Here is a 17,276-nt window from a genome sequence, read left to right on the forward strand (position 1 = left end):
CTCATGGAATGTTTCTTAATGTAATTTTTAAAACCCACTGGGTTATCTAAAGGCTCAAAATGAGTCTGGTATCCTTCGTTCTTGAAGATTTGGAGGTAGGGTTCTCCTCTGACAGCAGCAGCTCCTGCCGCTGTGTCATCAGGACAAGTTCCCGCGATTCCGGCCTCGTTGCCGTTTTGTTTGCAACATTTCACTTGCTGAATGTCTTCTTTTTCTAGGTTTCACCTTTATGTAAACTCCTTACTTAAAGCCACGTGTCAACTCAAGAGTGAACTCACACTGACTTGGCAAAAGAAACAGTTTTTTTTACTTTCGGCCCCTAAAAGGCCAGGGACATTTTCTGTCAGCGCCCTCCATGCACTGCAAAGCTTATTAACAGTGAATCAGGCCCCCCCCACACACACACACACACACCCTCCCTTACTCTTCATGCTAACAGGTGGTGTGTCTGTTACAAGTGAACAGGTGTTGCTTTGTTGCTCCGCCAAGAGACAGAAAGCTGAAAAAAAAACCAACGCTAACCAAGCAGCAGTGTCCCCGTCCTGTGACTGTTTTGCTTATTCTCTTTGTCTGACGTTTAGTTGAAATTCCCAGCTTCTGAACCATGCGAATGCATTTCTCATTTCCCCCGTGACTCTCCTTTCTCCAAAATTTTGTCCTCTCATTACTCGGAGCTGTCATTCAGAGCGGGCCCGGAGCTTTGAAGAAAAGCACGCTTTCGGGGGAGAACGGGGATCTGCTGTAGCTCAGGGTCCGTCGGCGGGGTTGGGAACAACGTGGCCGGCAGCAAATGTCAGACGGTGCGGTGGACACGTCGGCGGGGCCCCGAAAGGGGGCTGCTGCTGGTGGGAAGCGCCGATGGGGACGGCCCACGACGTGTTTGTGGATTTAGTGCCACTTTTGACGTAACATTCCTTAACGTCAATATTATCAGCTGGAAGTCATTTGTTTGTGCGTGTCGATGAAAACGGCCTCTTCACACTGCGGGGCACGTCTTCATTCTTGTACAAAGCATTAGCATAAACACTGTAAATCACATACGAGCAGGGTTGATGAACGCGACAGGCACTTGGCTGACCTCTCGAGCCGCAGCAGAAGCCCTGGCCGGGCCACCGCATAAGAATCTGACGAACCATCGTAAAGTATTAAGTGGCCAAAGAATATGTACACACTAGCTGAGCATGCTCGAGTTGTTCGACTCCCACGAGAAGGCTCGGAGAGCAAAATAATATACAACAATCTGAGGCACAGCTCATTAATTCTGACCCATACATGCAGGACAAGCAAATGCTGATACTACTGATTCATTTGTCAACAGCAGTGCAAGTATGAAACCCGGGAACCTGCTCACTGTCACAGAGGGGCTCGGGTGACTGCAGCGAGAAGGGCCAGAGTGTGTTTGCACTAAATCTGTTGACTTTTGATGTTTTGTTCCCGTATCCTGTACGCGATGAGCACGGCTGTCGTCGCAGCTATAGTAATAACCCCGTTAACCACGTGGTTCACAAGGTTCGGGAACCATGGTGGTCACGGTTGAAAGAACCCGACATGGACTGTGGGGCTGAAGGAGGGCTTTGTCACAGCACGTTGTTCTGGGGTCCTTCTGGCTTGGGAGGACAGGTTTACGCCGCAGGTTCCGCCGCAGGTTCCGCTGGATGTTTGGGCCCCTCAGCCTTTCAGTAGGCGCGAGCCGCCCTACCAAGGAAGCGGATTTCGTCCATTTGTATGCACGATCTCGTTCTCGTGGTCATTACCCAAAGCTCATGACCATGGGTGGGGGTTGGACATGTAGATCATCCGATAACTAGTCGTCAATAGAGCCTTTGACCATCTATCGATCTCATGTTCCATCTTACCCTCATGAGCACGACCCGAATTCTCTTGGACTCCTTCACTCGGCGCAGTGGCATTACTTCCTCTTTTTAAATGGACAATTGTAGTTCGTTGAAATTTGTTTCTAGACGTTTCATGTTTCGATCTTCTCTTCTGACCAATGTTTCCTTTCGCTCTTTTTTTCCTGATAAATCTAGAACTTTTTTCACAATTGCATGAAGTCTTCAGACGTCTCTCAAAGTCACGCAGAGTTGCATCTGTACTACAGATGTTATTTCTGTGTCAAGTGTGACTCTCTTGTCAGAACTTCGATCCAGGGCATATTCTCCAAAGCCGAAACCAGACCTGCACTTGAAAATAGTTTTACAACCGTGGTTTTTACTCTTTAACATTCAAGAAAGGTGTCCTGGTATTAAACGCCCAGTACAAATGATTTTTCGTGCAATGCTGACAACGCGGACCATTTAAGCACCACAGGACACCGGAGGAGTTTTGTCATTACGCTGATGATTGAGACCTTGGCCTGTCAGATGCTCCTAAAGAGTGCCCCCGACCCTCAGATTGATCACCGTCTCCGGGCTCAGACGTTTCAGGGCCGCAGCAGAACCTGCTGTCTGCTGTTTGCTTAGACTAAAAAGCTGCTAAAAGCTGGGATCAATCGGGCGGGAGAATCAATCAGGATCATCCGTGTTTATACAACTCGGGAGGATTACCTCACTGTTACTGGAATGGCCTCACAGGAATGACTGGCCATTAGAACAGTGGGACTAAACACTGCCCTGCTGTTTACATAAAAGGTAATGTGGGCTCGGCCTCGGCTCCGTGCGCCAGAGACAATTAGGCCCCTATACAGGCCGTAATCCACCGCCGGGCGCGAGGTAATCAAATTCAAACATAGCTGGGGCCCCCGAAAACAATGAGGGCCGGGATTACAGTGAATGCGTGTGAAGATAGAAAATTAATAAGCTTAACGCTGAACATGTGCTTCAGTGGGCGAGATTCAAAGTAGACAGCGTCGGATGCAGTGTGTTTGTTAAAACGCCCCTGTATTTTAGCATTTTTGGTCGGTCAAGAAGCATATCTACGACTTGGAACATTGAAGGCAGGGAATGGGAAGGCGTGAATTAATTTATGTTTTCTTTAGGCAGGTTCACTCGGGAATTCATTGTTTGAAGAATGAAGAAAAAGGGAGCTTGAGAGAGGAGTTCAAATTCTCCCTCCTGTCTCAGCCGCGCACACCTGGCCAGTGGCTGTGCAAAGCGGGTGTGGTTCTGTTTTCGGAAAGTTTCAAAAAATCGCTGGACACAGCCCCCCCCCCGCCCCTCAAATTCTGATGTGGGAAAAGTGTGCAGGGAGAGCGAGGATCCAGCTGGTATTCTTATTTGAACCGTACTGAGGGTCTCACTATCCCTCAACCGCAGTTCAGCAAGAAAAAAACCCCGTCCAGAGAAGCACAAAGAGGGAAGTTCACACTAAAGATACTGATTTTGGAAGATGTCCGACGCAGGCTGAACTTTAGAATGCATTTTGTTTTTCACGTTCCCCGTCTCTCATATTGTTGCACCAGGGCAGGAGGAGTGATGACAACAATCAGGGGCATGTGGGTACTGTATTAGGGTAGACTGGAAAACAACTGAATTTATCCCTTTAAATGGCGAGAAGGCATCTAGAAGCTGGAAAGAACTCTGATGGGAAATCAGATCAATTATAGCCAATTACAAATGATTATCACTGTAACTCATCTATCAGAGCTTTACTTCTATTTACAGCTTCTTTTTTTTTTTTGAAAGCTGGTTTTAATTTTGAAGCTGGTTTTAATTTTGAAGGCGGATATTTCGACTCGTTAGGAAAAGCACAGGCTGTAATGCCACTCACGGCATTAACCACTGTCCTGCTCTGTTCAAGTGTCCCGGAAGGGGTCACGGCAGGGTGACGGTGAGCCAGCCTCCGCGAAACCAGGACCCCGGGGCCCAAGCAACCACGTGGAATCAAGCCTTTATCAATGTGAACATTGACACCTTTGCTTCTGCGCTTTTCCTTTCACAAAATCAGAGGAGAACAAAACACACTTCCTCGGATAAAACGTTGATATGTCTCATCATTTTTCGCCTCGCTGGGCTAAACGTGTTTAGTTTTTTCCTGCCGGCTACGGTAGGATGCACGGGGGGGTAACTGCCAGAACTACAACCACCATGGAAAAAAAAACCCCACAAACAACGGGCTCAGAGCAACAGGCAGTGAACGAGCGGCTCGGGTGTCCGCGTCTTGCTCGGAGGCGCGCGGCTGGGAATCGAGCCTGTGGCCTCCTGTCACCTCCCGCCTTTTCTCTCACTTGGAGCCAGGAAAGTCCCGTTCGATGGAAAAAAGATTTACTGGACTTTTGTTGTTGTTGTTGTTGTCGTTGCTGCTGCACGAGGACACGTTCACAGCCACCGTACAAGCTGCCGTCCTGCCCTCAGACTCCACCAGGAGGGGGGGGGGGTAGGCTCTTATGGCAGGAGGGAAAATAAGGCAAATGTGGCAGAAGAGTGTGAAGAACAGTATGCTGGATTTAGTGCGTGGCCCCCATCAATCCCCGCACTAATCGACGACCTGATCAATAAGACGTGCGCTCAGCGACTGCACGCAGCTCGGAATACACCGGGCCGCTTGACAGATGCCGCTCTTGTAAGCATTCGGACGCATCAGATGATAAGGTGGACTAAAGCCCATAAATACGGCTGCCCGAGTCTCCCGCGAGCCACTGTTGAGGCTCGGCTGCAGCACCTGAGGACGGCCGCCGTCGGATCGCCTCGTCGTTTGGGCTCAACTCTGGCTCTAAGGAGAGAAGTGTCTCCTTTTTTACGTGTGTTTTTTTTTTTAATTGTCATTATTCTCATGAATTAATTACCCGCGTCCTCGACCTACGAAAAACGATGCCTCCTTGCGCGTAAAATGCCGCGCTCAGCGCGTCCTGGCGCGGGCGATTCCTCGGAAAATGCGCGGCGTTTCCTTCACGCCCCGCTGCTGTGGGTCGGTTGCTGAGCAGGAGTGGCATCTCGGCGACAAAATCTGGATGAAAGAGCGTCCTTTAGAGCTCAGGCATGCATCGAGTAATGAGATCATTGGCGTTATAAATATCCCCGTGCCAGCAGAACAGCTCCAGCTACTGCGGCCGGGGTAATGCCCGCGAGCGCTGCACGCGTGTGTGCGCACGGTTTCTGGTGCCCGGGACTCGGGAGCGACGCCAAAATGCGAGAAGTGGCCTAGCGGGTGTCTCCTTTCTGGAAGAATGAATGTTCCCCTTTACCTTCTGACCTTCGCTCACTTGATTTGCGCCGCCGCCGCCGCCGCCGCCGCGGGAGGGCACGTCTCTTTGGAGGAGGGGATCCGTTCGGGACGCAGGACCTGCAGGCTCTACTGTCGGGTTGGCATCGGCTTCCACCTCCAGATTCATCCCGACGGCAGAGTCAACGGCAGCCATGAGCCCAACCAGCTGAGTAAGTCGTTCACTCCGGTCTCGCGGCGCACTGAGCGCGCTTAGCTGCTGAATTATACACGTCGGGCGCGCAGATGAGCCCAGCGCGTCCCGCTGAGAACGCGCACTTGGATCCACATTCCCGCATTTGCCCTAATTGATCCCCCTTCTGTTTGCGGCTATATCTGTTTTAAATGTCATCCCCGGGAGTTACGACGGCGGCGATTTACGCAGGAAGAGCGTAAGGACCGCGCGCCTAAACTTAGGCCGCCCGACCCCGTGAGATATCTGAGCGGCGGCCGTCTGGTTGACGGGCCTTGTTTGTGTCCCTCCGGGATGTTTGGCAGGTAGACTATTTGTGGAAGTGACAGGTGCAGCGGTGGGACGCAAGGATGTGTTGGATTGCCCATCAGCGCGACTGTCATCGCGGCCGCGCTGCTCCGAACGCTGCTGCTGCTGCTGCTGCAAAAAAAAAAAACCCGGCATAGAAATTAGACATCTTCGTCGTTAGTATGTCTGTTACTGAATCTTTAAGTGTTTCCTTTGCTTGCAAAAATTCAGTGATTTGACTCTAAAAAAACAAAAAAAAAACAAAAAGGTCACAAATAAAGAAATAGAGCAATAATAAGTTGATGTGAAAGTTCATGATTGAGCTCTGTGGAAGCTTTTCACTTGGTTTAAGAGAAATGCGATTTTCGGACTGGAGACGTGCAGATGGCCGACACGAGCAAGGTTACGCTGCTCGGATTAATTTGGTGCGTTTCTCCGGGGTCCAGTCGTTCAAGGAGCATAGCCCCATGGAATGGCGGATTTTTTTGAGGCTTGCACCAATGTCAGTATTTTCTACCCTCCCGCTCTGGGTAAAAAGTTGTGGAAACTCAAGCCTAACTCGTGAATGAGAAAGGGGCTCTGACACCAAGTCACATAAGGCAGAGGCAGAAGATTTTTACAGGATGTTTAAATCGAATATTATTTTCTCTCCATTAGAAAACCTTATCTCTTAACTCAAGTAAAAAAAGAAAATATAAATATCACCAAAACTGGACCAAACTGCAGCAGAAAACTCAGGTTTTATTATTCCTCACATACCAGTTTTCAGCTGCATCCAGAACAGGGGCAAATTAGTATTAATGGCATGATGAGTTTTGACTGGGAACATTTATGAAAAACAAACGCTGAAAAACAGAGTTCAATACGTCGGTATCGCTCCAGATGCCAAAGTTACAACTGTCCCGTGGCGTCTAGGGCCGAGAGACCACGGTCGTAAATCAGATTTTCAGCCTCCACCACCACCGTCAGATCCCCCGTCGCTCATCCGCTGACGAAACAGCCGAAGCTCACCGTGAAAGTGCACTTGTGCCTCCATTTCACGGTCCCCTTTAGAAGAGTTGTCGGGTTACAGGGGGGGCTTCGTCGCAACAGCCCCCTGCGGCTTTGGATCCCGCATGACCAACACTGGAGACGAGCGGGAGGCTGGGTGTCTTTCATTTGTAATGTGGAGATTGTTTTACCATCACACCGCATCAGATGCGAGTCTCAGATTAAACACACTTCACTGACAGTGGAGACAATAGAAATCTGGGAGAACACTTCTATTGAAGTTGCATTTTGTCTTGTTTTCAAACCTTTATTAATTACGGCAAACCGGACAGACCTTAGCCGTCTGTACAGCCGTGCTGAGGCATCTTTCCGTCATGTGGCCATGACAGTGGTGCCCCCCTGTTTACATCTACATAAATACAGCCTGTTAAACCTGTGGTGTTTTTATGGCCCTTTTTTTCTTGGTTTCACCTGCTAGTCAACGACAGAGTAACCATGACACCTGGTTCAACACAATGTCTGGCTGGAGTTTTTCCTTCTATGTATGTTTCTTTTGTTAGGATTTTAGTTACTTTAACTCTGTTTAGTGGCCTAAAGTAAGTCTGGGTTTCTCCTCTGACCCCGCGTGTGTCATCCCGCGTGGAAGAACAAGTAGATGCCAACGAGTAGCCGTCAGTCTGGGTTTCAGTGGAGCAGCTTCTGTGTCCCCGCCATGTTGTTTCAGATGTTGTTTTCAACTGAATCCACTCCGGCAGAATCCCTAATCCTTCATAACCGAGTTAGGGTTGGGGCTCACTCCAACCTGGGGGACAGCGATTGGGGGGGCTACCGCACAGATTATGTTTTTATCGGAACAGAAGACAGAATGTTTATACTGGGCATACCAACAACATATGCGCACTGAATGCATCAGCTGGTGTTACTCCCCTACAGCATCTGCTTTGGGCGGCTAAAGAGTAATTAAGCGGGTATTCCAGTTGGGCAAGTGGGTTGAGGTTGTGGAAGATGGTGGTTTTGGATAAAAGTTAAAAAAAACAACGACGACGACACTGATTCCTCATACGATACATGAGCCTCATTCACGTCCCTCACTGACAGCCCGCAAATGCATGTAGAACTCTGACTATCCAGGTATCTGTTGTGGTTTCAGCAACAGCTACGCAAAGTGTCCCCGAGCTCTCCCGTTGCTGCTGCAGTGCTCCATTGCACGAGTTCGGCCAGTGAAGTTTTTATTCATCGAAACCGTGGAGGATGTTGCCACGAGCGTGCAGCCGGGAGGGGAGCCCAGATGAAATGTGATTCAGCATGGAGACGTGCTAACTTGTTACTCTGCGTTTTTCTTCTGCATCGCTGCGAATTAGCTCGCCTTTTTTTTTTGTTAATGAAATTCACTCTCGTTGCCAAAGGAGGGTTTTTAAAGCCATTCACAAACACTAGTGATCCGAATGAACGTACTTGTAAGATCAGGATGACTGAACTGTCACGACAGCAGAGCGGGACACGTCCACCCTGTTATCCAGGCGGCGGGGGAAGCGACGAGCTACAGAAAAAAATGACGAGGGACGCAAAAGCACACTCTGTAACCCGTCAGTCACCGCAGCGTGTTGTCTGTCCTCCCAGGTGTTCTGGAGCTCTTTGCGGTTTCTCAGGGGGTCATCGGCATCAAAGGGGTCTACAGTAACAGATTCCTGGCCATGAACAAGAGAGGACGGCTCCACGCCACCGTAAGTATCCCACCCACTTCACAAACTGCCTCCGTTTGTCACCCTGTGCTCGTTAGTTCACTCTCAGCACATACATACTGCCGACCGTGCGGGGTTTTCTCCGTGTTATTTCGAAGTGACACTCAGTTGTAGCTAACAGGTGTTAATCGGGGTTTTATTGTCAAATCATGCAGCTGTAATGGCTCCTATGGCATTTTGCTCATGTTTACAATCTCGGAGTTAAGTTGAGGCTGAAGGTCTATGTAATGCTGCACTCCACAAATATCTATCAGGCACGAGCTAACAAGCAAACAGCTCCCTATTCCCACATCCGGCAGACACAGAGCAACATTATCGTGCCATCGGTGTCCTGTTTGTGTCCTTTGCGATGAATGTAAGTTCAGTATTTACTGTCCCGTGTGATCTCCACAAAGAAAAATATCCGGCTCTTTAGCTATGCTCACCTGTGAGTCGCTAACTGTGTCTGGCGTTTGGTGCCGAGCAGGTAACGTACATCGGGTTTATCAGAGCTTGTTGGCTGAAAACAGCTTCCTGCTCCTGCTGGAAACAGAGCGATGAGATTACTGAGACTAAAACCGAGCAAAACCAAAAACAATGAGCTGAAAGAGGCTAAAAAGCCCACAAAGCTGCTGACTTGGTTGATGTTATTCATGCACAGGTATGTCCATGGTTAATATAAAAAATGACTGGTACTTTGAGAACTCGCATCTCTGAACTGTGTTTTTCTTATTGTGTGGTGGAATGAATGCACAGATGGGGAGGATGGCAGACTACTCTCTTGGACAGTCTCTCCACAAAGGCATTCGTGGTGTTGCACCATCGTTACAAATATTGCTGGATGCGGCCCTCCAATTCTGACACCAGAAAGGTGTGGGGGGAGGACACTATCTGGGAGAGCCCGCATCCGGGGCGCACTGACGCCCTTGGCTTGCTTTTTGGAGCTTTCAACTGCCGCTTAGGGTTGGATTATTTTGTTACACTTGCTGCCCCCAAAAACCAAGAGAGAACTTCCTTTCTCAAAGTTTCTTAATGTTTACCTCTGACTTGTAATTGACCGTCTCTTGTGTGCCGGACTTGGGCGGACTGCCTGCCGACGTCCTCACCCAGCGGCGCAATTTATTGTGGCCAAATACTGTGAATCTGCGTCTCATTTAGTGCGTGTTTGATGCTCCTCTCTGCTGCAGTCCAGCTTCATTTGGACCCATGGAACTGGTGTATTCCTCCATCAAAACTATGCCTAGTGCAGCTATATTTTGTTTTATTCATTAGTTTCTGCAGCTCTGCATCTGTGCCGCATACAAAAAAAAAAAAAAAAAATCGGCAAATCTGACATCAGCATGTCATGGCATACTGCTGTAATCTTTAGCCACAGTTTTAAAGACTTTCCAATCCCCCCCCCCCAAATACACAGTAAACCCAAATCTGCCCGCAGCAGCTCAGCCTTGCTGCCGTAAGTAGGCTGGCCAGCCCCACTGACGGGTCATCTGTGGGAGCCTTGGCAGGCGTTGTAGATTGAAGCGGCTCCCTATTAGCATGTGTTAATGGGGAGAGCAGATTAAGTCCTATCTGGGACGGCTGATAATATGCAGAGGAGTGAGCCACAAAGTGAAAATCAATATGTTGAGTAAACAATCGGCAATCAGCGAGCCGGAGAGTCTGTGAGCTGCTGCGGCTGCTCGTGCCGAGCGACGGCGATTCATGCCCCCTCAGCTCCCGGTATTGTTCCACGAAACCATGTCAGCGGGGAGCGATGTGGCGGCCTTCATCAAAGTGAATTCTCAGCCACGGCCTGTTAGAAAAGCACTACTGTGACCATTGTGTGCTGTCCACCAGCAGATACATATTCAGTTGTTGTTCCAGCTTATAAAAGCTCAGAGGAAAATTACGAACTTTCTCTGGGTCGAAGCACATCCCAAACAAGATTTATATATGAACCGAAACAATGCAGGCATGGATAATAAGAGAAAACAAGGCGACAAAGCAAAACAGCAGACTGCGGGGTACTGCCTCGAACTAAAGCCCTCATCATTTTCGTTCTGCTGGAAGTTTGTTATGCATAACCAGGGCGTGAGTCAGTGGGATTTTCTTTTTTCTTGTGGCCCAGCATGTCTGCACTCCTGTCTCATCTGCTCCCATTTCCTGTTGCAAACTGTCGAAATATCAAAAATGAAAGTCCAACTTTCCATATCAACTCGTTACGCACCAACTCGCAGGTCAAACATCTGTTGTTTATGTGTCTAGTTTTGTTTTGTCTGCATGACTCCCTCAATCAACACAATCAAGCTGAAGCTGATGTCCTCAGAGCCGAGCTGTTCACTGCTTCCATTGTTAAGGGACAGGAGGGATCCAGACAGGAGCGTTCTTGATATAAAGTTGGGCCCCTCAGTCAGGGACAGATAATACATTTTGCTGTAAAGCCTCCATTGGCATAACTCTTAATTCATCCTCATAATCACAGCACAGGTTTAGCTACAGACCAACACTACTGGAGCTCCCTTGCTCTAGGGCATGTCAGCATGGGGGAACTCTTCCTCACGGCTGAAGGGCAGTCTACCTTGTTTTCTGTGTTGACCTATCTTTGTTTTTGGGGTTCAGGGTCTGAGTTGCCTTATAGGCAGGAAGTATCGAATTGGCTAAGTTAAATGTCAGAGGGTGAGGCCCGAATGACAGTTTTTCTTGTCCCAGACATAAGGAAACGTAAGAACAGTAAGCATTCCCTCTTAAGACAAAAAACTGCACTCCAGTCGTGTAAGTTGGGTAAGTTACGTACAGTATAAGTCGTTGTATTAGCTAATTAAAGCTACTTTGGGTTGAATTTGAATTTCCGACTTTGGTACCATCCACGGTAGTATCAAAAAACTAACCACAATGCCCCTGGATGCTACCTGGGTAACCTGAGATGAATGGGTTGAAATCAAAACATAGCCTCTACCAAGTTTTTTTTTCCTTTTTTTTCCCACTATAATTGCGTGGTGGCATGACATGGTGGCCTTTACACAGCTGACCTTGCAAGGTTAGTCCAGCTTTGCAAGCCTTTAGCTCTCTAACTGTGCTGTCAGCTGTCATGACTGATCAAATGGAGTAACGAATAGTAACGTCTTCTGCTGACCATGCAGTTGACCAAAACTTTTGATCCACACCAAGAAAGTTTGACAGTTAATCACCACATTGCAATTCAATTTGGTATGGAATTCCATGTTCCCCAGAGAATGCTTCTTAATGACGTTGGTGAACTGCTGCCTTTATCTCTAGCACCACTGTCAGGTCAAATTTCCTCCTCGACCAAGACTTTAGCCCGTGACAAGTTATTCCCAAGGAAATGGCCAGGGATTGATGATATTTGCTGTTACTATTCATTTTCCCCAGAGGATGAATCATACTGTTTTGGTGACCCGTTGACCTTTGCCTTCTATCGCCACCGTTAGGTGGCCACATCAAGATGTCCACTTGTACATAAGAAAAAGAATCGGAGACATAAAATTCTAATGGGCTGAAACTTACTGAATACATTCATGGTCCCCACAGGATCAACCCCTTTTGTTTTAGACACACCATCACCTTTCCTCTTTGGGACTAATGGCTAACAGTAGTTTGAAAAATTCAAACTCAGTAGTTTGAAAATTCAAACTCCGTAGTTTGAAAAATTCAAGTAGTTTGAAAAATTCAAACTACTTAAACAAAACTCAAGGTCGACTTGCTTCCTAGATTTTTGGTGAACTTGAGAACTTACTCCATCTGCCGAGGACGACTGATTGAAGGCTCCACATAAAGTTTGCCAGTGGACCTTGGGTTAAGATTTTATTTTTTTTTAAAGTTGGTATGTTGTTTCTGCCATATAACACGTCGTAGCCCTAATGGCTCATAGCAGGCCATTAGACTTTTTATATTTATTATGTAGACTGCAGTTTTTGTTATAGGGCAAATGTAGGTTCTTTCTTTGCGGTACAGCTTTGCCAGATACACACAGTACCCTGCTATCTGAGAGACTGGTTTCTCTGGCCCCAACCATTGCGGTTGGAGCTTATCTTTGCCTCCGGAGCAGCTCTGCCTCGGAGAAATATTTATGTAACTAAAACTCCAATCTGCGGCTACAGCTGCACGGTGCTATTTAACTGCCTTGATGATTTGGGGTGTATGTAAACCTTGGAAGGGGGGGTGGAGGGGGACCCAGGGGCTTGGACTTCATGCTGGGGTGTCAGGTGACAACCAGAACCTTATCTTGTTGCATCGTCTGTCATATTTAATATTTAGAGGTTTTCATCGGTGGCAATCTATTGGCAGAAAAATGGCAGAGGAGACAGATGCACATTGGTCTGTATGACCTACTCAGCAAGACATCACCAACATAATCTTTTAAAGGGTGAAAGGGTCACCTGCATTAGTTGAGCAAACAGTGAGTGACAAGGGAGAGAGAAATACAGTGGGGGAGAGAGAGAGACAGAAATAGGTGACTAAGAATTCATATAAGCTACAGAAAATACCGATATATTCAGGATTCGTTTCGTGAAACCACCTGAATGAACTCCTGTTTTTGATTTCTGTCATGTTTTGAGACATTTCTCGGCTACAGTTTAAGCTGAAGAACACTTTTTTAAATTTTTTTTTATGTCAGATCATTGAGTGTTTCCCCTTTCACAGCCGGTTCACTGCAAGCCCAGTTCCTTAATTTAGTGAACGTATGAGTAGATTTATACCCTGGTCCCAGCAGACTCAGGTGTATGATCTGTTAACCGTTGACATTTTTGGCTTTGACAGGCATGTCTCAACAAATGCCCGATGGATTGCCGTGAAATTTTTGCTACAGATGCCCACGGTCCCCATAGGGTGAATCCCACTATGATCCCCTGACTTTTCATCTAATACCAGCAGCGGGTCAAGGTTTCCATATATCCAGTGAAACATCTCACTGCGTATCTCTCAACAAGCACTGATTTGCATTCAGAGACTGTTTCCTTGAAAAGAGCTCCCGGAGTGTTTGGAAGAGCAAAGGTAAAAGCAGTGTCTTTTTGTCCCCAGATATATCAGAGCTTAAAAGTCTTATGTTAGACTGTTAAGGGTTTTTCACCCAGTTAATATTACAAACCCGGTCTCTGAAGTTTGTGCATATCGGAGGAGAGTGTGGTCGTAGTTCAGATTTTTGTGGAACTGGACCGGAGAAAATATCCACCTGTCTATAGACAGACACGTTTGTGAAGAAATATTATTTTGGTAGAGGAAAAAAGTTAGTCATGAGTAACTTTCCACCTCTGCCCTAAAAAACAGCTAACCCCAAGGATCATGGGAAAGGTCCCTTTAAAAGAGTGTGACCAATCCAGCAGAGCAAGAGCCAGGTTAAACAGCTGTACAAGCATTATGATTTTAACAATAAGACCTCTGGAATCTGGCTGCAGCCATTAAAGCCTATGAAACACAGCAGGGGCCAAATCTTCCTCCTGGTATGCATGCAGTGTGTGTGTGTGTGTGTGTGTGTGTGTGTGTGTGTGTGTGAACACGTTCATACATGCTCCAATGGATTTGTTTCCAAATGTGTAATTCCCTGACTGGTACCAGAGCTGGTATGTTGCTCAAATGTAGCGTTCTGTTAAATCATGTCAATCCACCCGTAGCAGTGACTGCGGAGCTCTGTACAGTTTTCTAATCATCTTTAAAAACAACAGCCAAAAGGAACAGTCGGTCACTTTTAATAACTTAAATGTTTGTACTTTTCTGCCGCAACGCACTCTCTTGTGACTGGCATGTTTACCGAACGCTGTAATGGCATCATTTTCTGCTATGCTGCACTCTTCAGCAAAGCAGAACAGTTTGTTTTATTTCAGAACGGCAGGAGGTTATACAAGGAAGTCATACTGCAGCAAGTAACCAGGCATCCCTGGGTACATGTCAGAGTTTCCCATTCCAGATATTTTTAGGCTCAAAACAGGGACATCCAGTAAATATCTGCATATCTCAGATTCTGACGGTGAGATGTGGTTGTGACGCACCATGCCAGCACTGTCTTTACGTTTTTTAGGTACATCACGGAGAATTGCTTCAGTCCGGATGCAGCCTGCGAGCCAGATGATTACACTCAGCCCCTACGTGTAGGACCTGAACACTGTCGCAGGGGCAGAACGGTTGTAGTTTAAAGAGGAGCCGTCTGAAACCTCCTCCCTCAACACCTTTCTGATGTCAGATCTGTGGGGATCTGTGTGTGACTTTCCAAAGTGGACAGTCCATGCAGAGGCTTAAATATAGGCAGCGTTTGAACCTCTCTCTCAAGCTCTCATTTATCATTTGTTACACGACTGTCATCACTTTTCATGTGTACAAACGGGTGCAACGTCACAAATTCCTTTGAGGAGAGACTGTCTGAAAGCATGCGCTGTTATCCCCATTTGTATAATTCATCACACTTTGCCCCTCTCTATGACAGCAGGCTCTTTGCCCCGGCTTAAATGGGTCGGAAGCAACCCCGTCGACCGCGGTTTTGACCTTTGGGATTGTTTCATTTTTCCTACAGACCACAAATAATATATGCCATCAGCGTAATTTGAAAGATGCTATAATCACATAAAGACGCCCCCCCCCCCTAAGTAATGCGGTCTAATTGGAGTCGCAACTTAGTGCGAACCGCAGCAGCCGGATGCTTTGGAAAATGGTTGGCAGTGTTGTAAAGCATATAACCTTTGAAGAAGACTTTTGTTAAGTGTTTCACATGTCGAACTGACTTCAGAGGGGTATTCGGGCCTAAATGTGTCTGAACAGTGTGGATAGCGGCTCTGTATAATTATGGACGTATAACATTTGTCTGTCGCTGACATGCATTTTCTAAAATATTTTAAACGGTCACATTGGTGACATGTAAGTCAAATTGTGTTCAGGAGCGCTGCTGTGCTATCAGACTGTGACAGCAAAAGCCAGAAGCCACTGACACACCAAGGTGATCTGCTGAGCAGACGTTCAGTAGACGCAGTCCAAGTGAAGAACAGTTATTAATCCGTCACTCTTGTAACGAACATAACGATCTACAGCCTGTGCGTCTTTGGCCAGAAGTTCTCTGTGGATGACGTTAATACACCAGCCGTGATGAGTTTTTGACTGGTGCGAAGGAGGCTCTGCTGCTGTCAGTCAAAGCACGTCTGTGGTGAGGAGCGTCGTCTCCCCAGGTGCTCCTGGAGCTCGTCCAGTCAGACCACAATCAGATGATGTTGCGCTGCCTTGCCGCCGGGCCGGTCGGGAAGTCTGCTCAACATTTTCCCATCCTGAATGCTGTTGTGACTATGGTATCACATACATGATCCAGCTCTGTACCGTCAGAAATTCCTCCAACTTGGGCGTTACATAACCTCCCCGGTATGCTGTTGTGTGAGAAAACCTAATTTGGCTGCTCTGCATGATTGTCTGCTCAGTTCAACTCCAATTATTTTCCAAACGCTGTAACATAATGTGCAAAGGTGTCCTCCCTGTAGATGCACCGCAGCCCACTGCAAAATTGAATTTGGATTTAGGCACAGAGACTCTGACTTGCACACTATAAAAGCCGATCACCAGAATGAATCGTTGTTTTAAAGAGAAAAACAAATGACATTCCTTGAATGACCCAGTTGGTCTCGTAGTCCGTGAGGACGATTTACCCAGTCGATCACAGAAAGTGTCTGCGAGTACGTACAGCATGTGCCCTTGTGTCAGATCAATATTAACAAGAAAATACAACTGTGTCAGTGAGGAGAATCTGGCAGAGGTCATGCTTGTTGGTGGGAGCTTTTCTTTGCAAAGGAATTGGAGCCGTTAAGTTTTCTCTCTCTCTGACTTAAAAACAATTATCCAAGAAGCCGCTTACGAGAGAAACGAAGGGTTGGGGTCACGTGGTAGCGTGCAAGCAGAGTTCCCACATGTTCCGCAGCTGAGCCTTGTTCACACGTAGACAGACCTTGTTAATTAAAAATGAATCACAAAGAGCCTGATTTAAGCCAAAGAACTACAGTTTTCTGTAGTTCCATTAAATTAAAGCCCAGAGAAGAAGTTAAGAGGTACCGCCTGTTAATTCATTCATTTCCCTTCTTTTGTAGGAATGGTTCACAGACGACTGTAAGTTCAGGGAACGTTTCCAGGAGAACAGCTACAACACTTACGCCTCAGTAATCCACAGGAACCACAGGACTGGTCGCGAGTGGTTTGTGGCCCTCAATAAGAGAGGGAAAGCTAAAATGGGCTCCAGCCCACGGGTGAAATCCCAGCATGTCTCCACCCACTTCTTGCCAAGGGTCAGCCTGCTTGACAAGAGCGAGCGAGGCTTCACCATCACCAACAGGAGCAAAGAGAGGAGGAAATTGCCGCCGCCAGCGCCGCCCAAACCTCCTTTGGCCAAGGCTAATGTCCACGCAGGAGCGGCACCGAGACGTACGCAAGTCAAGTACTGGCCCAAATACCGGTTTGGATAGATATCACAGGGTTCGGCTCTATCTGGGGGACACAAGGTTCATAGACACTGGTCATATACTGTAATTAATGGGCGTGCCCAAAAACTGAGAACAGTCATTTATCACATTCAAAGCATTCCGGGTATCTATGGAGCGTGTTAGAAACCTTAAAGGGCTGCCAGGTACAACTATCCGGCTTATTCTTTGCGGAAGCTATGATCATCGTTGGGAGTTGTCTTTCCACTTGAGCTGACGATGCTCTGTCCTGCTTCGTGTTACCAGCTGTGTACACGATGGACCTTGGCGGCGCCCCAGCTTGAAGACACGTCCTGTGAACTAAGATGTTGTCACAGCCGAAATCCACAACTTTCCCCATACTCTTGGTGAAACTTACTTGAAAGGATTTTTGAGTTATACATCAAAGACGGAACAGCCATCCGTGCTGTTCTGCTGTCTTGCTTGCTGAATGAAAACGGCCTGTAATGTCCTCCATCATTTCTTAGTTAATCTGTTTGTCAGTAAGGAACTGTCCAAAAATTATCA

General features: G+C 47.3%; 1 protein-coding gene across 1 annotated transcript; it reads left to right on the forward strand.

The window, feature by feature from the left end:
- The first annotated feature begins 5,104 nt into the window (after nt 1–5,104).
- Nucleotides 5,105–16,754, forward strand: fgf5 (fibroblast growth factor 5). The gene is made up of 3 exons (XM_040156223.1): nt 5,105–5,312; nt 8,231–8,334; nt 16,383–16,754. Exons 1-3 carry the CDS (start codon nt 5,105–5,107, stop codon nt 16,752–16,754), a joined length of 684 nt encoding a protein of 227 aa, XP_040012157.1.
- The last annotated feature ends 522 nt before the right edge of the window (nt 16,755–17,276 follow it).

This window comes from Xiphias gladius, chromosome 19, assembly GCF_016859285.1.
Source record: "Xiphias gladius isolate SHS-SW01 ecotype Sanya breed wild chromosome 19, ASM1685928v1, whole genome shotgun sequence".
NCBI lineage: Eukaryota > Metazoa > Chordata > Actinopteri > Istiophoriformes > Xiphiidae > Xiphias > Xiphias gladius.

Excerpts from the sequence above, each read along its gene's own strand:
- fgf5 (XM_040156223.1), top strand. The coding sequence starts at position 5,105 with ATGAATGTTCCCCTTTACCTTCTGACCTTCGCTCACTTGATTTGCGCC. Across the intron at positions 5,313-8,230 it reads CCATGAGCCCAACCAGCTGA|GTGTTCTGGAGCTCTTTGCG; the intron begins GTAAGTCGTTCA and ends CTGTCCTCCCAG. Across the intron at positions 8,335-16,382 it reads GAGGACGGCTCCACGCCACC|GAATGGTTCACAGACGACTG; the intron begins GTAAGTATCCCA and ends CTTCTTTTGTAG.